This window comes from Aquarana catesbeiana, linkage group LG01 (assembly GCF_042186555.1).
Source record: "Aquarana catesbeiana isolate 2022-GZ linkage group LG01, ASM4218655v1, whole genome shotgun sequence".
NCBI lineage: Eukaryota > Metazoa > Chordata > Amphibia > Anura > Ranidae > Aquarana > Aquarana catesbeiana.
Window position 1 is genome coordinate 34,735,222 of NC_133324.1, and position 26,465 is coordinate 34,761,686.

At 42.6% G+C, this 26,465-nt stretch overlaps 1 protein-coding gene across 1 annotated transcript in view; it reads left to right on the forward strand.

Annotated features, from left to right (window-relative positions):
- Window positions 1–26,256, forward strand: part of LOC141139717 (vomeronasal type-2 receptor 26-like) — a 33,295-nt gene extending 7,039 nt beyond the window's left edge. Inside the window, exons 2-3 of the mRNA XM_073626147.1 lie at window positions 24,829–24,952; window positions 25,349–26,256. Coding sequence (XP_073482248.1) covers window positions 24,829–24,952; window positions 25,349–26,256 — 1,032 coding nt within the window. The remainder of the gene's footprint in view (window positions 1–24,828; window positions 24,953–25,348) is intronic.
- The last annotated feature ends 209 nt before the right edge of the window (window positions 26,257–26,465 follow it).

Below are 26,465 nucleotides of genomic sequence, written 5' to 3' on the forward strand. Positions count from 1 at the left end.
AAAAAAACATATATTTTCTGAAAGCATATGACCTCTAGAATAAAAAGAAGGTGCTACTGATTTTTTAGACCACACGGTATTTGAGAAAATGCTTATCAAACCAATATATTTGCAAAAAATACACTAAAACCATTATTAGCAGATAAAAACACAGCAAATTTTACAAAATTCCTACTGAATATAAAAGCTTAACCTGTATTGAGCTAATAAATAACAAATATTTGTAACTTTTTGCCTTTTTGCAAAATGCTGAAAATGGAACAGATGCAAAAGTGTAAATATCCAAATTTCTCCAAAAATCTGAAGGTTTTAATTTTTCCCTTACAGCTTTAAGAATTTGTGAAAGACCTAAAAAAAACATATATTTTCTGAAAGCATATGACCTCTAGAATAAAAAGAAGGTGCTACTGATTTTTTAGACCACGCGGTATTTGAGAAAATGCTTATCAAACCAATATATTTGCAAAAAATACACTAAAACCATTATTAGCAGATAAAAACACAGCAAATTTTACAAAATTCCTACTGAATATAAAAGCTTAACCTGTATTGAGCTAATAAATAACAAATATTTGTAACTTTTTGCCTTTTTGCAAAATGCTGAAAATGGAACAGATGCAAAAGTGTAAATATCCAAATTTCTCCAAAAATCTGAAGGTTTTAATTTTTCCCTTACAGCTTTAAGAATTTGTAAAAGACTTAAAAAAACATATATTTTCTGAAAACATATGACCTCTAGAATAAAAAGAAGGTGCTACTGATTTTTTAGACCCCACGGTATTTGCGTAAATGTTTATCAAACCAATATATTTGCAAAAAATACACTAAAACCATTATTAGCACATAAAAACACAACAAATTTCACAAAATTCCTTCTGAATATAAAAGCTTAACCTGTATTGAGTTAATAAATAACAAATATTTATAACTTTTTGTCTTTTTTTCAAAATGTTGAAAATTGAACAGACGCAAAAGTGTAAATGTCCAAATTTCTCAAAAAATCTGAAGGTTTTAATTTTTCCCTTACATTTGCGCAAATGTTTATCAAACCGATATATTTGCAAAAAATACACTAAAACCATTATTAGCAGATAAAAACACAGCTAATTTTACAAAATACCTGCTAAATCCTTACTAAATATGAAAGCTTAACCTGTATGATGTTAATAAATAACAAAAAAAATTGACATTGCGCCTCTTTGCCAATTGGTGAAAATCGAATGTACGCAAAAATGTAAATATCCAAATTTCTCTAAAAATATGAGGTTGTCATTTTTCCCTTACAGCTTTCAGAATTTGTTAAATACTCCAAAAATCATACATTTTCTGAAAGCATATGACCTCTAGAATAAAACGAAGGTGCTACTGATTTTTTAGACCCCTCGGTATTTGCGCAAATGTTTATCAAACCAATATATTTGCACAAAATACACTAAAACCATTATTAGCAGATAAAAACACAGCTAATTTTACAAAATTCCTACTAAATCCCAGTATGAAGTTAATAAATAACAAATATTTGTAAATTTTAAATTGCGCCTTTTTGCAAAATGGTAAAAATCAAATGTACCCAAAAATTTCTCTAAAAATCTGGAAGTTTTCATTTTTCACTTACAGTTTTCAGAATTTGTGAAGGACCACCGCAAATCATATATTTTCTGAAAGCATTGGTACCAGTAGAATACAAAGAAGGTGCTATTGATTTTTAAGGCCCCACAATATTTGCCCAAATGTTTACCAAAGCAATTATTTATTTATTTTGGGGGGGTCTTTGGTGAGATATCAGAGGTTTAAAATGACCCCCACATCTCTTTTTTTTCAGACAGAGTAAGGCTGGCCATACACCTATAGATTATCTGCAGATTTTCTATGGTTAGATGGAAAAAGTGGGAGATTCCTCCATCCACACAGTTTAGCGAACATGGAGAGATCTGTTGCACATTTTTTATCAAACCATAGAAAATCTGCAGATAATCTATAGGTGTATGGCCAGCTTAAGGCACTGAAGATAGTCCTTTTTTCTGTATCACTTTACTTGAATGAATAAGGGATCTGTATAGAGATTCCTCATTTATTCATAAAATGACAGTCTGATAAATAGTAACTCTCACGGTTACTATTATCAGATGTCATTGGACTTTTAGGAACGATCATAGTGATCACCACCTGCACCCAGGGTGCTACACTGAGGGGGTGGTAAACATATGTTTACCAAGCCCCCCAAGCCAAAACATCACCCACACCTGCACCACCCCCACACCATGATCCCTAGTCTGACAGATTGCCAGAGCAGAAGCTGCAGGCTGCGGAAGGGGAAGGAGGGATGCTGCTCAGAGCGGCCATGGATAATGGGTGTGGGGGCTGGTATGGGGGTTATCTGAGTGATGGGGGGACACATCTGGACCCCCCCAAGCCCCATGCAGCACCTGAAGCTGGCAGAAGTGGCAGAGGATGGATGTCGGCTTATGATGGTAGCTGCGGGGATCTAATTTGCAGAGGGGTCTAATTGGGTGGAGGGGGGTAATCAGTGCTGGGGTGAAGAAGCGGGGTGAAGGGGATAGGAAAGGAGAATGAGGGGAGTAGTTTTAGGTGGAAGAGAGTGGTGGGGTGGAGAGGCTGGGGACAGGGAAGCGGCAGCATGGAGGGCGGGGTGGTAACATTTAGGGTTATTAACTCTGATCAGCAGGTTGTAATTCGCTGATCAGATTTATAGAATTGTTCAGCAGAGTCTGCTGAACAATTCTGCTATAAGTTTATGGTCATTGAAGTGATCATGAGCTTATAGAAGATGGAGAAAAGAGGTCCGTATGGAGTACAGACTTGACCACCTGGGGGCAGAGTTGTAGGTCTGTACACCGTATGGACCTGGCAGCGAAAGGGTTAAATAACATGCTGGGGGAGGGGGATATCCAAATCTTGCCTTTAAAGGGTGCATCTTATCATGTTCAAAAAGTGCTGAACGTTTCAGTGGGGTTTTTGTTTTTTTGTTTTTTAAGAAGTTGGCAGTGAAATGTCATTTGCAATTTAACATTATTTTCTTTGTAAAAGTCATTTTTATGTAGCATACCCTAAAAAAATGGATTTTAAGATGGGACTCAACAAAACAATCAGAAAAATGTGGGAGGTATCCTTAAAAATTCATACTAGACCCTTATTCTGAGCTTGCAGCCTGGCTGGCCAGGAAAGGGTAGGGAGGAGCAGGCACCTCCCCCCTGAACCATACCTGGCCACATGCCTTCAACGTGGGGGGATGTCTTGTTGATAAGGACAAGAGCCTCTTCCCCACAACCCTGGTCAGTGATTGTGAGGGTCTGTTGGTGGGTTGGCTTATCAGATTCTAGAAGCCCAATATAATGACTACATGGTATCCCCCCTACTCATTCACAAAAAAATGGAAAGTGGCCATTTTCTTGTGAATGAAAAATGCTCAAATATGACCAGTGACCCTATTTGGGCAGTGATATCACTGCTATCCCCACCCCTTTGCTTATGTGGCCAGGATTTCCAGTGATGTCATTGGTTCCTAGGGATGCCTCGGGTACAAGCATGCACTACTTCCTTAGGAATCACTGACAGCAGGAGGTTGTCATATATGGAAGCTGAAGAAATATTGCTTCTATATGTGATTATTGACTCCAATCCAAAAGAAGGTTGGATGGGCAAAAGTTTGGCCACTTGCCTGAATGCCCAAACAGCCAAAGTTTATATCAGACCATTGTCTCATCCTGACTGAAAATTAGTTTTTCTGTTCACACAGGATTCTCCATGGACTGTACACAGTGCAGAAGTCTTCCTCATATTATTTCCACTGCTGGTCCAATGTTCTTAGCCTATAATGTTAGGCCATTTTCTCTATTGGTGAATGGTAACTTTCATGATCAAATGGTCTCATGGCTATTTTTCTCAAATGTTAGAGATTAGAGAATGTTACATTTGCCCGGTGAAAGGCAACAAAACTACCATTACACACATAATACAAACATTATGGTATTATTCATTATGCTTGCACAAATGTTAAGACGTTCAAAGTTTAAATGGTTTAACCACTTCAGCCCTGGAAGAATTTACCCCCTTCCTGACTGCCATTTTTTTCTATAAGGCACTGCGTTGCTTTAACTGACAACTGCGTGGCCGTGCGATGCTGCACCCAAACAAAGTTGACGTCCATTTTTTCCCACAAATAGAGCTTTTTTTGTGGTATTTGATCACCTCTGCAGTTTTTATTTTTTGCACTATAAACACATTTTCCTACAAATTTATTTATTTATTTTTATTTATTTCAGTTACTTATATAGCGCCGTCAATTTACGCAGCGCTTTAAATATACATTGTACATTCATATCAGTCCCTACCCTCAAGGAGCTTACAATCTAAGGTCCCTAACTCACATTCATACATACTAGGGCCAATCTAGACAGGATCCACCTGCCAGCATGTTTTTGGAGTGAGCTTTCAAATAGAGCTTTCTTTGGTGGTACTTGATCACCTCTGCATTTTTTTAATTTTTTTGCGCTATAAACAAAAAAAGAGCGACAATTTTGAAAAAAAAAACACAATATTTTTTATATATAAGTCAAAAAATTGTCGGACTTTGTGGGCACACAGTGAGAGGGAGAATTAATAAAAAAAGTATAAATTTTATTACAGCATCATTAAAATTACAAAAAACATATAACCAACATATAACCAACATGTAAACAACACCCTGTATGGACACAGTTACCAGTTACCCAATAATGCAGTTACAGAGTAGGGATGAGCCAAACATCCCCCTGTTCGGTTCGCACCAGAACTTGCGAACAGGCAAAAAATCTGTTCGAACATGTGAACACCGTTAAAGTCTATGGGATACGAACATGAATAATCAAAAGTGCTAATTTTAAAGGCTTATATGCAAGTTATTGTCATAAAAAGTGTTTGGGGACCTGGGTCCTGCCCCAGGGGACAAGGATCAATGCAAAAAAAAGTTTTAAAAACGGCCGTTTTTTCGGGAGCAGTAATTTTAATAATGCTTAAAGTGAATCAATAAAAGTGTAATATCCCTTTAACCACTTCAATACCAGGCACTTAGACACCTTCCCGCCCAGACCAATTTTCAGCTTTCAGCGCTGTCGCAATTTGAATGACGATTGCGCGGTCATGCTACACTGTACCCAAACAAATTTTTTATCATTTTGTTCCCACAAATAGAGCTTTCTTTTGGTGGTATTTGATCACCTCTGCGGTTTTTATTTTTTGCGCAACAAATAAAAAAAGACCGAAAATTTTGAAAAAAAACAAGTTTTTCTTTGTTTCTGTTAAATTTTTTTGTAAATAAGTACGTTTTCTTCTTCAATGACGGGCACTGATATGGCTTCACTGACGGGCACTGACTGGCACTGATATGGCGGCACTGATGGGCACCGATGAGGTGGCACCAATGAGGTGGCACTGATGAGGTGGCACTGACGGGCACTGATGATGGGCACTGATAGGCGGCACTGATGGGCACTGATAGGCGGCACTGATGGGCACTGATAGGTGGCACTGGTAAGCGGCACTGATGGGCACTCATAGGTGGCACAGATGGGCACTTATAGGAGGCACTGATGGGCACTCATAGGTGGCATTGATGGGCACTCATAGGTGGCACTGATAGTTGGCACAGATGGGCATGGATGGGCACTGATAGATGGGCACTGATGGGCACGGATGGGCACTGACAGGTGGCATGAATGGACACTGATGGGTGGCACTGACGGCACTGGTTGTTTGCAGTGATGCCCCTAAGGGTGGCATTGTTGGGCATCACTGCAACATAATTGTGCCAATCAGTGCCCATTTGTGGGCACTGATTGGCACTGACTGGGCACACTGGGCACATGTGGATGGCCATGGGGTACATACCTGGCCATCCACATGTTGCCCCTTCCCTGGTGGTCCTAGTGGCGATCCCTGGTGGTCCAGTGTGGTGATCTGAGGGGGGGCTGCGCTGATAAACAATCAGCACAGACCCCCCCTGCCAGGAGAGCCGCCGATCGGCTCTCCTCTAATCGCGTCTGTCAGACGCGAGTGAGGAAGAGCCGATCAACGGCTCTTCCTATTGACAGCGTGATCAGCCGTGATTGGACACGGCTGATCACGTGGTAAAGAGCCTCCGCCGGAGGCTTTTTACCAAGATCAGTGTAGCGGTGTGTCAGACTGACACACCGCTCCACCGATCGCCGCGATGCGCGCCCCCGGGGGCGCGCTGCGGCATGTTATCCTGCTGGACGTCATATGACGTCCAGTCAGGATAACACAACCACTTCCCGGACGTCAATCCGCTATAGGGCGGGCGGGAAGTGGTTAAATTTCGTACCTGGGGGGTGTCTATAGTATGCCTGTAAAGGGGCGCATGTTTCCTGTGTTTAAAACAGTCTGACAGCAAAATTACATTTCAAAGGAAAAAAGTCATTTAAAACTACTCGCGGCTATAATGAATTGCCGGTCAGACAACCAGACCCTTCAGGTCTGGTATGGATATTAAGGGGAACCCTGGCCAAAATTTTTAAAAAAATGGCGTGGGGTCCCCCTCCAAATCTATACCAGACCCTGCAGGTCTGGTATGGATTTTAAGGGGAACCCCGTGCCAAAATTAAAAAAAAAAACGGCATGGGGTCCCCCCAAAAATCCATACCAGACCCTTATCCGAGCACGCAACCTGGCAGGCCGCAGGAAAAGAGGGGGGGACGAGAGAGTGCCCCCCCTCATGAACTGTACCAGGCCACATGCCCTCAACATTGGGAGGGTGCTTTGGGGTATCCCCCCAAAAAACTTGTCCCCATGTTGATGGGGACAAGGACCTCATCCCCACAACCCTTGCCCGGTGGTTGTGGGGGTCTGCGGGTGGGGGGCTTATGGGAATCTGGAAGCCCCCTTTAACAAGGGGACCCCCAGATACCGGCCCTCCCCCCTGTGTGAAATGGTAAGGGGGAAAAAAGTACCCCTACCATTTCACAAAAAAATTGTCAAAAATGTTAAAAATGACAAGAGACAGTTTTTGACAATTCCTTTATTTAAATGCTTCTTTTTTCTTCTATCTTCCATCTTCTATCTTCCTTTGGTTTCTTCCTCCATCTTCTTCTGGTTCTCCTGGTTCTTCCTCAGGTGTTCTCGTCCAGCATCTCCTCCGCGGCGTCTTCTTATCTTCTTCTCCTCGGGCCGCTCCGCATCCATGATGGCATGGAGGGAGGCTCCCGCTGTGTGATGCTTCTCCTCTTCATCTTTTTCTTCATCTTTTTCTCTTCATCTTCTTCTCTTCATCTTTTTGTCTTCATCTTCTTTTCAGCCCACTCCGCATCCACAATGGCATGGAGGGAGGCTCCCGCTGTGTGACGCTTCTCCTCTTCTGACGGTTCTTAAATAATGGGGGATGAGGCCACCCGGTGACGTACGTGGACTTGACGGGGACTTCCCTGTGGCATTCTCGTGACGTCAGAAGGGGGCGGGGTTACGTAATGGGTGACCCCGCCCCCTCTGACATCACGGGGAGTGCCACAGGTAAGTCCCCGTCAAGTCCCCAAACACTTTTTATGACAATACCATAGACTTTTAAAGGGTGTTCCACGGCATACGAATTTGCCACGAACACCCCAAATTGTTCGCTGTTCGGCGAACTGGCAAACAGCCTATGTTCGAGTCGAACATGAGTTCGATTTGAACTCAAAGCTCATCCCTATTACAGAGAGCTGGATCTAAGGTACAGAGATTGATGTCATAATGTATCAAAATAGGAGAAAAATTTATGATCCAGTAATGCCTCCAAAAACTTGCTCGTCGACGCGTTTTACTAAGATATTAGCTTCCTCGGGACAAAGACTGGGTAGATTCTGGTATATTTAAAAACAGAAAGTGCATATGTAAATATTTAGTAAAATATGTATCTATATAAGTATAGCTATGACTGTTATAACATTGCTCTAAGAGAAACAAAAAAAAAATATATATATATATATATATATATATATATATATAAACATAACAATATATATGCTTGCCTGGTGAATTTGTGGCTCAGGTTATGGGGGAACCTCACATTACTAACAGGCGACCGAGACAAATGAAAATTCAAATTTTCATATGTGTGTATAGATACATGCATATCCTGTGGTCTATGATAAAGTATCACTAGATAAAGCAGAGACATATGCATTATAGGCTAAAGTTCCACTCTGAAAAAATCCCCAGATCAAAAAATCCGGTTTGTACTAGAGCAGCTCTAACCTGATATGTAGCGGTTATGTGAAAATATATTAAAATATAGGTTACACACAGCGGTAAATAGTAACGAATTTCCGCTGTAAATGTATTTAATACAGTATCTAAAAGTAGACAAAGTCCATAATTAGATGTTAAGCCTTTAAGCAGAATATATATACTGGCATAGAATACACAAAAGATACAAAGAGTATATATGAACAGTACTTACCAATAGTACCTAGAAATGGGCCATGGGTACAGGACCACTATTTAAATGGATGAATGCTCAATCCCACTAGGTATAGAAACCGATAGTATGTCTAAGAGGGGGGAAATATTTATATATATATATATATATATATATATATATATATAGAGAGAGAGAGAGAGAGAGAGAGAGAGAGAGAGAACACCCAAATGCAGGCATAACTAACAAGGAAAAAGAGAAACAAGTAAAAAGATGTAAGAGCCCTCCTGAATATATAAATACTGCACTTATCCCATAGGGGGAGACCTTTTGTTAGGGCTTGAATCAGTGTTGCCACATAAGCAAGGGAAAATGTACCCCTATAATAGAAACAATTGTATAAAAGGAATAAATATCCAGTTCCCAAAAGAGATGTCTCATGGAGATTAGCTAAAGTGGCTAAACAAGCATTACGGCTTACCCTTCGGCAATGCACCCCTATGTACCGCCTTCCTCGCTGTGTGTGGCACCCAAAATCCATGTGCATTGCATCTTATATAGAGGCATGGAAATGGCAGAGGGAGGGAAAGGGGATGTGGCTGCATGAAAATGGCGCCAAAATAGCAGACTCATGTGACGCATAATAGCGTCACATGATCACAGGTCACATGATCAAAGTCATGTGATTGTATACATCCTCATATGATAGGGTGTGGAGGTAAAGGAAGAGGAAACAAAACGGAATGAGTATGGTACCAGAGGGAAAACCAGTCACATGACATATAACAATGCCATGTGATTATGGTGATGTGAGCATAGTCATGTGATCGCAAACCGTTTGTTAAATTATTGGGCATATAACCATATGTAACCATATATATCTTGTAAAGGGGCATCACCAGCAGTGGGAGCACGGCGCCAAAGGGCATCCCGACCAAGTGGCGTGCAGCAATGCCATGTGATCCTGGTCATGTGAGCCGGATCATGTGACCACAAATGCTTCACACATAAATGAGCAGATATCAACAGGAATTAACAAGGCCTGCGGGATGACGCACCAATATATAACCGTCAGACACGCCCACCATCAAAACACAGCCACCAAACAGATGGACAGACTAGAAGAGCCATTCATAGTAAATAGGAAGCAGCAGGCAGAGAAATAATATATCGCATAAAGTATATAATCAGCCTACAACGGCGCAACCACACGGCACAGAGCCCCAAATCTGGAACCCATCAACATAAGAATATAACACAGCATCTACAAGCACCCTTATCTGGTACCCTACACAGTTGTCAAGAGAAAAAGGGAAACATTTATTCTGAAAAAGGAAACCATCCGCCAACAAAAAACAATTAAGCAAATCAAAAAAAGTTTATAACTAATAGCATCATTGAGGCCAGGGGCAGTAGTGGCATTCAAGGTATGGATCCATCTCATTTCTCTTTGTAGGATTTTTTTATCATGATGCACAATATTTTTTACTTTTTGCTATAATAAATATCCCAAATTTTTTTAAAAAAAGAAGATTTCTTCCTCAGTTTAGGCAGATATATATTCTTCTACAGATTTTTGGTAAAAAAAATTGCAATAAGCGTATATTGATTGGTTTGCGCAAAAAGTTATTGTGTCCACAAAATAGGGAATAGATTTATGGCATTGTTATTTATTTTATTTTTTTACTAGTAATGGCATCGATCTGCAATTTTTTTCGGGACTGCGACATTGCAGCGGACACATCGGACACTTTTGACACTTTTTTGGGACCATTGATATTTATACAGCGATCAGAGCTAAAAATTGCCACTGGTTACTGTATAAATGTCATTGACAGGGAAGGAGTTAACTCTACGGGGCAATCAAGGGATTAAATGTGTTCCCTCAGTGTGTTCTAACTATAGGGAGGATGGGATTTCCTGGGGGAGGAGACATACAATTTGTCTCCTCTCCCCTGCCAGAATGGGGATGTGTATGTTTACACACATCCCCATTCTGGCTCTGTCAGAAGTGATCGCGGGTGCCCGACGGACATCACAGCCACCGAGCACATGCATTGGCTACTCAGTAACGCGGTGGACGGCGCGCGCATCCCCCCTATACCCCTTAAATTGGCCGACGTACAGCTATGACGGCTCACCCAGGGGAGACAACCTGCCACAGTATAACTGCGGCGGCTGGTCGGGAACCAGTTAAAAGGTTGAAAAAAGACACAGGTCCATCCATTTCATCCTGTGTGTGTGTATGTGTGTGTGATTTTTATTCTTTAAAAGTTCCCATAGCCCCATATATTCTGCTTTCTGAAGAAGACATCTAAATGGTTTTTGAAGTTGTCAGCGCATTTTTACTTTTCTAGCAGTAAAGAACTCTTTCCACAATCTAAGGTTAAGCCTCCTTTCTTTTAACCTCAAATTATGGCCACGTGTCCTCTTCGGGACCTTACAGTAAACAGTTTATCACAGTTACTGAAGTCACTTTTAAATATATTTGTACATTGTAATCATGTCCTCTCTTAAAGAGTAACTCCACCTTTGCTAAGAAAAAACCCTCCCCTCTGGGTGGTCTATGTACATTGCATGGATTTTACCAAATTTTGTTGCAGATTCCTACCTCCTGTTGTCACTGTGAAGAAATAGCTGTTTGTTTCTTTATGTCCATGTACTGGGTGAATGTGAATGGGAATGGTTTTATAATTGTAGCTCCCTCTAGTGTGCTAGAGTAACATTTTTGTAATTTCGAAAAATTGTTCAGGGTTGGCTGACAGCCAAGCCTGTGTTGTTTTATCTGGGATGGTTGAGTGACTCAGGGAGGACTGAATGACTCACAGACAACATCACTGAGACCTCCCCCTACTTCTAGAAACTTGCAGAAGATTCTAGAAGAGTGGGAGTGCTTATGTGGCCCCTGACCAATCCCCAACAGATGGGTTGGCAGGGGGCAGGTCCCCTCAATTACTCTGGGGGAGCCCAGTTGGGGCAGAGAAGTTTGGGGGGAAGCTGGAGATGGAATGTTTGGCTGTTGGTGGCCCTTGAGGGTGCCCTATAGTTGGGGGTAACCTTGGGCCTGGGCTTGTGTGCGAAGGAACCCTCTTTACGTCACACAGAGGTGTTCTGACTAGAGGCACAGGAACAAGTGGAGGACAGCAGGAGAACACTGCTGGGCAAATCTCCAGGGAAGATGACAGCCAGGGGGGCTGGTAAGTGTTACAGTCAGGGAGGACTGTGAGGCATGCCTGAGAGGAGTGTTAAACTGTCGGTGGCCCTTGAGGGTGCCCCCTAGTCTGGGGGGGTGACCTTGGGCCTGGGCTTGGGTGTGAAAGTGACCCCTATTCACGACACGCAGGGGTGTCCTGACCAGAGGTGGAGATCAGCAGGAGAACACTGCCAGGCAAATCTCCAGGGAGGAGAGTTTTACAGTTGGGGAGGTGAGTGTTACAGTCGGGGAGGAGTGAGAGGCATGCCTGGGAGGACTGGGATAGAGCAATCTGGGATGGATGCAGAGTCAGTCTGGGAGGACTGTGGAGTCTTGGCTAGGAGGGCTGGAGAAAGGGGCAGCTGCTGGGCTGGTAGTGCCTGAAGTGGTGGTGCTGGGATCAGTAGCCAAAGGAGGAGAACAGCTAGGCACTAGGACTTTGCTACACAAACAAGGGGCCCATGGTCCCCGCTTGTAAAGAGTTTTGTGCAACTGATCTGACTGAGACTTTGTCAGATCATCCAAACAGTGCTAGCTGGTCCTGGGAGTTGTAGTTCTACAAGCACGATTTGTGCTGGAGGAGAAGTGTATATACAGACTGTATATAGTTGTGTATCTGAAGAGTTCTATTGCGTTGACCAAGTGGGCATCCCATGATATCTCTATCCCTATCTAAGTTTATTCCCTTTAATAAAACATAAAAGGGTCTGCATCCCTTTAGACGTGATTTTCCTTTGGAAGTATCTTACCAAAAATTACACTTTTGTTGCAGAGGATGCACAAAATCCGATTTGTATCTGTTTTGTTATGACTAATTTGTATTTGACTTCTGGGAAAATCGGTGGGACAATCACACAAGCAGGAAATTACATTTCTTGGGGAAGGGGCGTTCTGTACACCATCTGTGTAAAGAACGCCTCCAGATGGTCATATTGCATTTTACAGAACATTACAGAGCAGCAGATTGAAAGTAAAGGTCATTTTTAATAACATTCAGTTACTATATTTGTATACGCTATATTATTTTTTTTTATTTGCTCATTTCTTTTCTCATGAAAGGGGAATTGCCCTTTTAGTGTCTCTTCTACGGAGTGAATACCTGTAATCTATCAGTCCTCATAGCTGAGATCCTCTGTCCTCCTTTTTAATTGTATTGCCCTTTGCTGAACTCTTTCTAATTCATCGACATCTTTCCTGAGGGTTGGTGACCAAAAATGAACTGTATATTCAAAATGAGGCTGAGCCAGTGTATTGTAAGGGGGTAGAATTATTGATTTATCTCTGGATTGTTCACATTCGCAAAGCAAATTGTTCATAAATAGTCCCAATAAAATGTATCTGATTATAAGTGCTCAGCAAACAGGTCAGCTCATCCTGATGGCATTCTCTAAATGAGATATAACTAGATAAACAATCTATAATCAAAAAATTACTAAACGTTCTATATACTTGTTACCCATAATTTCTGTCATTTTTTAAGCTGTCCCGCTATGTAAAAGAAGTCCAGTACAAGGATCTGAATGGCAACATCATGATTTTTAATGATAAAGGAGAACTGCCCAGCCCACTGAACATTGTAAATTGGATTACAAGAATTAATGAGAAAAATATCACTGATTGTGTGCTTGTGGGTCACTTTGATGGGTCCCTTTCAGAGGGTCAGCAACTTACACTAGAACCAGAGCTAATATCATGGAAAGGAGACAAGGTGAGTTACACTGGGGAAGCTGATCCAGAACTTATACAAGAAACATATTAGTTTTGACCATAAAGCCCATCTCCAGACAAATTCTAACCCCCATCCTCCCATCCTGTACATAGACAGCCAACATCTGCCCTGACTCATTCCATGGTGATTAGACAAAGGTGTCAGTGCTGGCTGTGTGGATATGAACTACAAAACATCTACAGAACAAGTCCAGCTGAATGTGACTGACTACTACTAGCTACCCCCCTCCTCATCACACAGACCGGGACATAGACACTCATAGAAGGATCCCGAATCCTGTGTACAGAAGAAGATAGAAGACTTTGGAGTGGAATGGCCACCAGTATATCCATGGCCAGATTCTCTCCAGACCTTCTAAATTAATCTGACTAAAAAAGAAAAAAAACAGTTTAGAGTAGTAATTCCCCGATCAAAAATGTGTATACACACTAAAAAACAAAAAACAAGGAGCTACCTGGATTTCTGTATGAGTGACTCCTAAAATGAGGTCAAATGAAAAAAAAAATCTAGGAACAAAATGTCACACGCAACATTGTACATGGTCATATATACTGGTGGCCAGCTAGTTGAAGCAATCAAAGGCCTTCATAGAAAAAACATTTGGTACATCTGAACCTCTTAGATAGTAATTAGACTCCATTACCCCAATCACTGAGAATCTGGAGGTGTGGCTTAATGGTGTATTGTCCAATTAAAAAGACCAATCGGTGTCTGGTAGAGTCTATTCTACTAAAGAAGGTTCTGTTCATGTGACTCAAGCCATGATCAAAGGACATAGGAGAGGATTTTGGATGAATAATTGTATAGATACATGAAGACAAAAGTGCCACAAAAGCATATCTAAAGGCCTTGATGTTAAACTGAAGATAAAGGAAATTTGCTGCAAAGTTCACAGCAAGAACAAACGATGTCAGTAAAAGACCTGTAGATATGTCTTAAGATCAACTTACCAAACTATGCCTAAAGCTTTCAAATGGGTGAGAAGAATGGGTGTAGATTGCGCTGGACTGACTCTATCAGTCAGTGCTGTAGATTGGTAGGGTGTGGCGAGAGGGAAAAAAATTGTTTCCAGAAGTCCGTGCCCACTTTGAAAAAAGGTGGTGATGAGCCCTGGTATGGGCTTAGGCTTCTACCTCGGTGTGTGTCCTTATGGTCGACTCCGCATGTAATGTAAAGAAATTAGGATAAAGGAGCACTTGGTGATCAAAAGTAATTCATTTGAAAGACAAATCAGAACATTCCATAGCTCAACTCACCAACCAGTCTGCCAACTGACCAAATTAACCTGTCCTACAGTCTGCGTCAAAAACAGGGGTTTAGTTAGAACACATTTGCAAACGCATGTATAAGCTGCAAGGCCTCTTCACGGCACCCTGTGTATACTTGCAATTCTAACGCTACTAAATTTATAAGTGTCTCCACAATGGAAGCACATGCATTAAATGGATAGATGAGGAGGGGGTGCTTCCATTGTGGAGACGCTTATAAATTTAGTAGCGTTAGAATTGCAAGTATCCACAGGGTGCCGTGAAGAGGCCTTGCAGCTTATACATGCATTTGCAAATGTGTTCTAACTAAACCCCTGTTTTTAACGCAGACTGTTGGACAGGTTAATTTGGTCAGTTGGCAGACTGGTTGGTGAGTTGAGCTATGGAATGTTCTGTTTTTGTCTTTCATGTGTTTGCCCTTCCATGTGCTCCTTGCTGTGAAGGCCAGTTATAGGTGGGGGCAGGGGCCATTTGTTTGTTACTGAAGTAATTAATTTGCATTTTATTTGAAGTTTCAGAGCTGCTAGTAAAAATAGTTGTGGAATGATCCTGTTGGAGGGTGCCTTTGGCACATGGATCTGGACAGTTAGAAGTCCTCAGCGCTGGCTGTGTGTTCAGATGCTGCAATTGAGGACTTCTAACTGTCCAGATGCATGTGCCAAAGGCACCCTCCAATAGGATTATTCCACAACTATTTTTACTAGCAGCCCTGATGAAGGCGGAGTCTTTAGTCCCCCAAAATGCGTTGGCATCTTTTTATTGATGAACTTTCAAATAAACTACAAATGAATTACCGGGCACTCCTTTATCATCATTTCTTCTAAAGTTTTCAAATGGTCACAATGACCACAAAGCACAATTCTTTTTTTTTTTTCAATTCGTTTTTATTGAGTTTTTCAGATATTAACAAGTCAATAAGAACATTTTGAACAAATAAGACAGTTCAATACACACAGTTTACATCCGTATGAGATCATTGAGTGGTCACAATAACAAATCAGTAGAAGGAAGCGAAAGAACAGAAAAGTTATCGAGCCAGAGAGTCTTTATGTACTGTTGTCTCGTTTTGTCCATACAGACAAATTTTGGTCTCCCTGGTGGCATGATTATTTCAGATTTTTGATGCTGAAAGCTGTACAATTATTTTACATAGAAATTTGGCGTTTTACATTGTAGGCCTGTAATTCTTAGGAATAACTCACTTAAATCTGTCCAAACAAGAGTCTAGTAGACATCCCGGGTATGGTAAAGTTTGAAACACGAAATCATAAATTATAATATAATAAATAACTATAAAAAAGTATAACAAATAATAATATCCTAATAATAAAAATTATTCAATAACGTAATCAAATCAAAAACACTGAAATTTGCTCAGTTGAAGAATTGTCACTGTCATTACTTTCAGTGTTTGATGACGGATTTCCCCACAAATCACTATCGCTAAATTCTGCAAGTGATTCTAATTTATTATCGCTGTTTTCTAGCTGGTCTAAAACCACTTTTGATGTAAAGGGACGGTTTTGGTTGCTATGGACAATCTCCAGTTTCCAGGCAGAAAGAAAAGTATATATAAGAGCGCATTCGCGAGAGCTCCAACATGGCTGCCTGAGCCAGGAGCTCCGCACCACCCCAGACCAACGCGCCACACTAGAGCCGCCACAGCTCACAGCACAGCATCCCGCCGCCCCATCAGTGTCTGGGACCTTCGGGGGAACCCGCGGCGATGCCTGGTCCCCCGGTGCGACGAGATCTCGGCCCGCAATTCGATACAGCGGGAGCGGACGGGAGCACCAAGATGGCCGCCAGCACGGACATGATCCAGCAGCATACAGCCCCAAACACAAAGGCTCCGGATCACAGGCCAGTATTATCCCCACCGATCCTAACCTATGCCCAGGCAGCACAAGGATCCTCTATCATGCCTCAGACAGCCCATCAAGGCCCCCTGAAGCACCAGGCCACCTCTAAGGCCTCCACAGATCCCATGAGCCATGTACACCAGGAGTTATATCCCCAGCCCTTATCCATACAGGCCCAACATATTGCTGCTGCAAACCAGCCTACAGGCTTCTCAGTCACTGACTTTACAGCGCTTCGGGAGGACATGTTTGCAAAATTCTCATCTTTATTAGAGAAAGGTCTGGCCAGCACAGCTAACCAGATTACCAATACTATTAAAGCAGACCTGTCCAGTTTAGGCTCCAGAATAGAAGCCATAAAGGATAAAGTCGAAAGCACAGTCTCCAGAACCAACTAAATGCAGCCCACCTCCAGACTATTCAAGAACAGCTGGACATGGCCCTCTCTAGGATCGACAAACTTGAAAACAGGTCCAGGAGGTATAATTTTAGAATCAGAGGCCTCCCGGAAACTTACACAGATATCCCCTCCATGGTACAGGGCATTATCTCTGAACTTATACCAAATATCCCGCCCCAACGTCTTGAGCTAGACAGGGCACACAGGGCTCTTGGACCCCCCAGACAGGACAGATCACCCAGAGACATAATTGTGAAACCACATTTTTTCGCGGTTAAGGAGGAGGTCATGCGACAATCACGCCTGAAACCCAAGCTGCAACACCGGGGGCACCAGATCCAGGTATTTGCTGATTTAGCACCTACCACCATCCAAAGAAGAAGAACACTAAAACCTCTCCTTACGGTCCTTTTACAACGGGACATCAAGTACCGCTGGTCCTTCCCTTTTGCAGTAAAGTTCACAATCCAGGGCAAGACCCATTCTTTCTCCAGCCTCCCAGAAGGCGAAAGATTGTTTCTGTCCCTCAAGCTAATCTCTCAGGAGGCACCAATGGACTTTTCCACAGCTTCTTCGGGTTCGACCAAGTATCCCCCTCCAGGCAGCCCCGTGTCCCCCCCTCTGGAACAAGGGTCCTTCTAAGAAGAGCAAGGACGGTAGACCAACGTAAGGGTCAGCTTGATCCTTTATCATTCACTGTCCCTTCATGGACTCTTTCTTTGGGGCAGTTGTCCCCTCCATAGACGGAGCTGGAGCTCCAAACCCCCCCCAAACAACGGGCATGTTGGGCCCATATACCGGGACATACTTTTCCACTAAAGTTTTCTCCACTGCAAACCTTCTCAGTGCGATGAGGAGAGACATCACCTTCGACCAGCGTATCTACAATCCACGCCTTCCTGTAGCCGGTCAGCGGATTTCGAGGCCCTCCTGGAGACGAATAGATCCACAGGAAGTCAGCTCCTTGTGGTCGAATGGGGATATCTCCCATATAGAAGAGTTGATCTGAGACTAGAATACATGGGACAATTGTATTAGGTCCTACCCCCGAATATTTTAGGGTCAACATCTTGACTTGCTACTCCATAACCCACACCTTTTTTGTATATGATCCGCTTTTTGTGGTCTTTTTCCTCTCCCCCCTCGGTGCTCGGGTCCTCTCGGAACCAGGTTGGGGGAGGTTCGGAGGGAGGGGGGTGTTGTCTCCCGGTATCAGTTTATTTGTATTTTCATATTTTGCCTTTCATTAAGAGCCGGGAGATTTGGGCTGTTAGAGCCTTAGTTGTGATTTTCTCTTTAGCGTGTAAGTTTACCTGATTTCACTTGACATAGAAAGGGTCCGGGGTGGACCCCTTGCGCCTCCATTTATTTTCAAAGAACCGAGAGTGTCCTTTGGATTTGGGACTTCAGTCGGCCTCACAGGTGGACTGAAGGTGATTATTGGAGCTATAGCGGATACTAATCCGCAACTCCCCAAGGGTCCTATTAAGGGACCCATGTCTTTGTTGTTGTTTGTATGTTTGTCCTTCTCTACTTTCCGCCCCCACTCATCCCTCTTCTCTTTTCTAGCCTCTCAACGGGAGGGTACCCCACACATCCCCCAAACAGACTCAGGAGATCTCCACAACATCGCTTTCCAGGCCAGAAGTAGAAGACATCTAATGGTAAGTGACTGCTGGATCAGTGGCCTCTCTCCCCTCTGTTCTAAAGACTGACACGAATCTGAAGGGAAATGATCTCAAGGTGGCTTCACATAACGTTCAGGGCCTGAATTCTCCCAGGAAAAGGAGACTATCTCTTGACCACTACAAATCCCTGAGACTAGATGTAGTGCTACTTCAGGAGATGCACTTTCCGATCCGATACACCCCCAAGTTCCTTCACTCATATTACCCATCCTTTTACCTAGCTAATGCTCCCAATAAGACGAAGGGGGTGGCAATTCTTTTCTCCAAAAACAGCAAATTCTCACATATCTCTGATTATAAAGATCCAGAGGGGAGGTTTATTCTGGTGAAGGGCACTCTGGAAGGAGTTTTATACTTTATTATATCGTATTATGCCCCGAACAAGGGTCAAGCTACTTTCTTCCAGGGTCTCTTTACTACACTAGAACCGCTACTGGAAGGTAAGGTCATACTAGGGAGAGACTCAAACGTGGCGTTTGATCAGGGTTTAGACAAAACTAAGCCCCCCAAAGACTAGCTCACACGCCCCACGAAATTAAGCACCAGAATTGCCAAAATTCTCCATTCTCACGGATTAATTGACATCTGGAGGGAACTGAACCCCAAAAGTAGAGATTACACACACTTCTCCTCCCCCCACCAATCATACGCTAGAATCGACCACACACTCATTCCGACAAACCTCACACCCTTGTCGAATAAGGCAGCAATTTTAGACACAGCATGGTCAGACCATTCATTGGTCCTCCTCTCCCTGAGAAACGTTCTCACGGGGAAAGGAGGCTCCTTTTGGCGACTAAATGAGTCGCTTCTGTCCGACACAAGCCACGCCAAGGAGATAGCAAACTCCATTAAAGAATACTTCCTCCTAAATGACGTAGATAACATTTCCCCCGAGACCCTATGGGCAGCCCATAAGGCAACCATACGAGGTGTACTCATCAGGATAGCGACCCAGTCCAAGAAGGAGCGCCAGATCGATATCCAACGGCTAGAAAAATCCTTTATTACCCTAAAAGCAGACCACAAAAAACACCCGGCTAGGGCTCTCTTAGAAAGGCTAGACGCAATAAGACTCAAGCTTAATCTAGCGTTAACGGCCAAAGCAGAGAAAAACATTAGATGGAGTGGAGCCAAATTTTACTGCCATAAAGACAGATGCAGCTCGATGTTAGCCACAAAACTCTCCCCTAAATTCCGCTCCCTCACCTTCCCCAAACTGAGGATAGCAGGTCAACCCCCAACAGCTAATCTAACCAAAATCATGTCTGCCTTTCACGATTTCTACGCCAAACTATATAATCCCCCCCAAGCAGAGAAGAGTCCCTTGACCAATGCATTCCTGCAGAACTTGCAGCTGCCCTCCATCTCCAAAGAATACAAAGATTTAATGGAAGGAGCCTTTGCAGCAGAAGAGATCAGGGAGGTTATCAAAGGCCTTAAGTCTGGCTCAGCCCCAGGGCCAGATGGTCTCTCAGTCCCCTACTACAAAGAATTCGGCAAAATACTGGCACCCCACATGGCTAAATTTTTCAATTTCAAAAGATTAGGTTCCCCACTCGACCCACAACTGAACACTGCATTTATCTCAGTCATCCCCAAACCCAACAAAAATCACGAGGAAGTTGAAAATTACAGGCCCATCTCTCTAATTAACAATGACCTTAAAATTCTGACCAAAATCCTAGCCAATCGTCTCACTTCATTCATCAAACTTTATGTTCACAAGGACCAGGTCGGCTTTATTCCTGGCAGAAAAAGGCCAGACCAAATCAGGAGAGCGATAGATATTGTCTCCATTCTCCAATCAAACTGGGAAGGTGGGCCAAAACAGGAAGGAATGATCCTTTTGCTGGACCTTCACAAGGCCTTCGACTCGATCGAATGGCCCTACCTTTTCTCCTTACTGGAGAAGTGGGGATTTGGGCCCAGTTTCCTAGGGACCCTCCGATCTCTGTATTCCACTCCACGAGCGGTGATTCGATTACAAGGCCAATACTCTAAACCCCTTCCCATAGCAAGAGGCACTAGGCAGGGCTGCCCTCTCTCCCCTCTTATTTTCGCTATCGCGATCGAAACACTTGCAATAGCAATTAGATCCCAACATTCAAGGGGTGTCCTGCGGGAGCCAAGTCCACAAATGTGGGTTGTTTGCGGACAACATGCTCCTTTTCATCACGTCCCCGACCACCTCCCTCCCAAACCTGTGCAAACTCCTGAAGGAGTTCTCATGGATTTCAGGGTTAAAGGTTAACTACGCTAAATCATCAGCTTTAAATATCTCCCTCAAACCAGACATGATGACCTCTCTCCAGAGTGCCTTTGACTTCAAATGGAGTGACACTTCTATTGACTATTTGGGGATCAAGCTCACAGCTAAAACAGAACTACTTTATTCTGCCAACTTCCCCCATACATACCGTAAGCTCGAGGCGGACTTAGGAAACTGGGCAAAGGGGGGATATCCTGGCTAGGGAGAATCCATGCATTTAAGATGACATTTCTCCCAAGACTCCTCTACCTCTTCAGAGCCTTTCCAATACACATTGTGAAAGATCACCTGTCTTCTTTTCAAAGAAAAGTAGTCAAATTCATTTGGGGGGGTAAGGGACACAGAATCCAGCAAAACACCTTATTCTTATCTAGACCACAAGGGGGGTTGGGTCTCCCTCAGCTCTTCTGGTATTACCAAGCAGCCAGGCTAGCCCAGATCTCTACAGTTTATGTGAAGGCTGAGAAACCAGATTGGATCCAAATAGAGCGACAGGCTGTACCATCCTACACTATTGACTTCCTCTTGTGGGTCCCCCCCAGAAAACGTTCCCCAATTCTATCCCTGACACTCTCTCAATCCTTCAAAATATGGGATACATTAAGAAACAAGCAGGCTTTACCTTCTAATTGCCACCCCCTAGCACACATCTTCAACAATCCCGACTTTCCCCTGGACATCGAAGCATTTCGATGGTGGTTGGACAAGGGGCTGTATTGGATCGGACACTACTTTACTAACGTTGGCCCTATCATCCTTGATTTTTGTGTGAGCCAACTAGAGATGCCTAGCTCTGAACGTTTCAGATTTCATCAAATACGACATTTCCTCCGCCACATTGGGGGGGTCAAATCCCCACCCCACACATTCACACCATATGAACTATGGTGTGGGCGGTCTACAGAACAGAGGGGGGGAATCTCCATCATCTACCAGTCACTTTCTAATCAATCCGTCAAGACCCCATACATGCTCGCGTTGGAGACAGACCTGTCCATACAGTGGGACCTAGATAAATGGAGGGTCGCCTCTATAAGGGCCTATAAGGGCATTAAGAACATATCCTTGATAGAATCCAGTATCAAGGTCATTACCAGGTGGTACCTATCCCCGGACAGACTAGCCAAAATGTTCCCCTCTGCAGACCCCAGGTGTTTTAGGGGATGTCAACTCAGGGGCTCTTTGGCCCACATATCTTGGGAATGTCCGAGATTGAGGCCATTCTGGAGCAGGATTTTCCACCTGATCAGAAAAATCACTAAAGTCCAAATTCCGAAAACCCCGGCCTTGGCGCTCCTTAACGCTAATTTACCTAAAACACCAAAACTTAGCCATAAACTAATACATTTCATTCTTCTCGGTGCTAAGCTCACCATTGCCAAAGCCTGGAAACAACCCAAGGTTTCCGTCCAGGCGGCTACCTGCAAAATTTCCTGGATCATGTCCAAAGAGAAGCTCGCCAGTATTCTTAACAACACCAAAGAGCAATTTGAAGCTATCTGGGAACCTTGGGCAAACTTCATGGGTATTTCCTTGATTCCAGGAGTGCAACCATAATACTCCTGAGTATTCCAAAGGTGGTGGGGCCCCCTCCCATGAATAGGCTTCTGTTTCTCCACCCCTTTCTTCTTCCCTTCTCCCCCCTCCTTTCAACTTCACTATTCTTCTTCCTTGAATGTTTATTCCTCCACAAGACGTAGATAGTTCTCTTGATTCAAATGCATCTGGGACCCCAGGGGGGTTAATATAAAACACCAGTTGCCTTTCACTATAAACATTTGTTAGTCCAGTCCTGGAAATCTGCATCTGCTTTACTAAAAATTTCCATAAATATTGGGTTCCTGCATCTAGATGCGCCAAATGCATCTATATGTGCGACCACTGTGTATGTGAGATGCCCAACTGCTGTGTGCACGGAGGTATGTACCCGTGGCGCATATCTGGTTCCCGGAAGTGGTGGCCAGCACACAGGAATGACATCACGCCCCTCCAGGAAGTTGCTTGTACAGCTGCTAATTTCTTCCCACCACCATGCCCCGCTCACTGTTCTCTGAGGAAGAGATGATCCTTATTTGCAAATTAAGATCATTTTTAATTTATTTTTACATGGGGTGGTGTTTGTGTGGGTCATGTGTGTATGTCTAAATGATATGGCCTCAAAACACACACCTACTTCCTGTGCACAGATTCACTTCCGGGCCAATGTATATTGCTTCCTGCTTCACTGTGTGTGTGTATCTATAGATATATCTATAGATGTAGGTTCTTGTGTCCACCAGCAGAGTGAAGTTGGGTAGATGCCACACTCCCAATTCTGGAGGCATAATAATGATCTAGCACAGGGGTCTTCAAACTACGGCCCTCCAGTTGTTCAGGAACTACAATTCCCATCATGCCTAGTCATGTCTGTGAATGTCAGAGTTTTACAATGCTTTATGGGATGTGTAGTTCCGCACCAGCTGGAGAGCCATAGTTTGAAGATTCCTGATCACTCTAGCATGTCTTGAAAAAAGGTGTTTTTTCATGTGCCTTGTATAATGCCCAAGAAATATTGTTTGGAAAATAAAAGTGGGTCTACATTCCAAATTTGGCACTTAAAATGGTCATGCACTAAGCAATCTGATTGGCCAATCTCTGTACAACTCGATATTTAGGCAAAATAGGTAATAGGAAGATGCACTTGAACAGTTAATTCAAATTATAGGAAATCAAACAGCCTTGTGCACGAAATCTAATTTATTTAAGATCTAAGGCTGGATTCATACCTATGCATTTTTTGTGCTTTTTGCATTTTGCAGATTTGCAGTACAGATCGTGTTCCATAGGAAACCATGGTAAATGGACTCTAGTGCAAATCTGAAAAATGCAAAAAGCACTAAAACTGCATAAGTGTGAATCCAACTAACTGATTGCAGTGTATGGTCACCTTTAAAAATCAAGATCTGAAAATATTAATTTATTAACTCTTCTCTGTTCTTTGTAATGTATCGAAAGATTTGGGTAAAAAAAGAAAAAAACACATTTCAAAGATATATTAGAAGTGATAGGACTGAGATTAGCATCAAAAAGGTTAATTAACTGAGAACACCTACTAATTGCCTAACAAGACACATCCAATGAGATGAAATTAACCAATTGTATTGGGCGTGCGCTATTATCAATGAGAAAACCACAGTTACTCTAGCGACAGTTGCAGTGTACATATGCGTGTATTTATTTTCGCTATTTGCGATTCAATGTGTGCGGTTCGCACGTTCGCCGGTTCGCACATGAATTAATGTATGAACTGTTGCAGTGCCTTCTTCTTAGTAAATCATCCCCCTAGATTTCTATTTCTGTATTCTGGTTCAGAGCATATTCTGTGGTATCCAGACTAAAGAAGAAGGGCCACCTTCTGTAATGAATTATAAAAGGTGCAGCGCCAGTTTAAAATGTCCTGCAATAAAGACCAATAACGATAAATGATCAGGTGGTGAAAAATATATAGTCCCAGCACCAGCAGAGTGAAAAGGATGTTGAATACACTCATCACCACCGTGCAAATAGAGGCAATTCTGCTTACCGGACAAAAATTGGCCCTTAAATTATAAAGAGTCAAAGATCGCATGTACCAAGGGGATGAATGGTCATCCAGACATCTGTTATAAGGTCACTCCAGCTCCTTCAAAACATAGAAATCCCAATTCCTAAGCAGGAAGCACATACTTCAGGTGATGGGTGTGTATAGATACAGTGGCCGTTTCCTTGGCCTCTCGTAGGGTGGAGACCCTCATCAGCAGTTGAGTTGTTCTAAAAAATGTAAGCAGGCTGGGAATTCTGGTGTTGTATTTCACAACTCCCCAGGTGCCCCCTTTATGGCCAATGAACCCTTCCACACTACACACACTCCTGTCACCTTTTGGAATGTGTTTATACCAAGGTATGCATTCTACCTCATTTTAAACACCAGAAGCTTAGCTTACTTACATCTTTATTCTTGAATAGTTCATATTGTTCTATATTATCTTAGGTCCCAAGAGGTCGATGCTCCGAGGAATGTCTTCCAGGGTTCAGAAAATCTGTAAGAGAAGGATATCACCCATGTTGTTATAATTGTGCTCCATGTTCAGAAGGAGAAATATCAAACCATTCTGGTAATGTTTCTTTGAATATAAACTCTGATATTGGATTAGAAAATGAAAACTTTCAAAGTTATTTAAAGTGATTCTGTAACCACTTTACAGTTCGCGGGCTGAACATCTCCCTTAATTGTTTGAAATTAATGATTACTGATGAAGCCTTTCTGCCTTTTTTAGGGGAAAGATTGCTGCACTTTTCTTCTACCTCTGACACTTCTGGGAGTGTTGGAGGCTTTCTCAAGCAAGCAATGACAATCAGCTTCCTCCTACTGTCTGCATGAGAAAGCCGACAACAGTTTTGCACTTATCTAAAAGTAATGGTCTTGAAAATGATTACATGAAAGAGGCCAAAAATGTTGAATTCTTGGTATACCATGCCTAATGTTATTTTTACTTATTTTTACTCTATAGACAGTAAAAGCTGCAAGAAGTGTCCTGAAAATGAATGGCCTAACAAAGCTAAAAATATTTGTATTGACAAGGTCAATGAATATTTATCATATGAGGAGGACATTCTAGTTTTATTTTTTTCTGTAACTTCAGTCATATTTGCTACAACATCTCTCTTTATACTTGGACTATTTGTTTGGTTTCGGAGAACTCCCATAGTCAGAGCCAATAACAGGAACCTCAGCTTCATTCTGCTCCTCTCCCTCATACTGAGCTTCCTCTCTGTATTCCTGTTCCTTGGCCGTCCTGTGGATATAACCTGTATGCTGCAACAAGTCACTTTTGGAGTTCCCTTCACCATCTCAGCAACTTCTATTCTAGCCAAAACCATCATGGTCTTCATTGCTTTTAAAGCCACCAGACCTGGAAGCTCTTGTAGAAAATGGGTGGGAGTCAAACTTCCCAATACATTCATGTTATTCTGCTCATCCATTCAGGTTATGAATTGCATTCTCTGGTTGTCCATCTCTCCACCATTTCAGGAGTATGACATGGACTCCTATCCTGGGAAGATACTCATTCAGTGTAATGAAGGGTCAGTTATCGGGTTCTACTCTATGTTGGGTTATATGGGGTTTCTGGCAGCTGTGACTTTTGTTCTGGCTTTCATGGTGAGGACATTACCAGACAGTTTTAATGAGGCCAAGTACATCACCTTCAGCATGCTGGTGTTCTGCAGTGTCTGGATTGCCATGATCCCGGCCTATCTGAGCACCAGGGGGAAATACATGGTGGCTGTGGAGATATTCGCCATACTGACCTCCAGTGCTGGAATATTAATGTGTATGTTTTCTCCAAAACTTTACATTTTGCTTTTCAAACCTGAACTGAATACAAAGAAAACAATGCTGGGGAAAAGAATGTTGTAAATGTAACACATTGATTCAATGTATAATGCTGTAGATCATATTAAACAAATGTAACCATATTGTTAAATCATAATCATTGTCATCATTATGAATAACATTATCATCATCATTATGATTTTTTGTGTAAATTAACTGCCTTCTGTCTGCCTATTGTATATAAGTGGATGGAAGGTGGATGTTACAGGATGGGAAACTATACAGCTTCATTT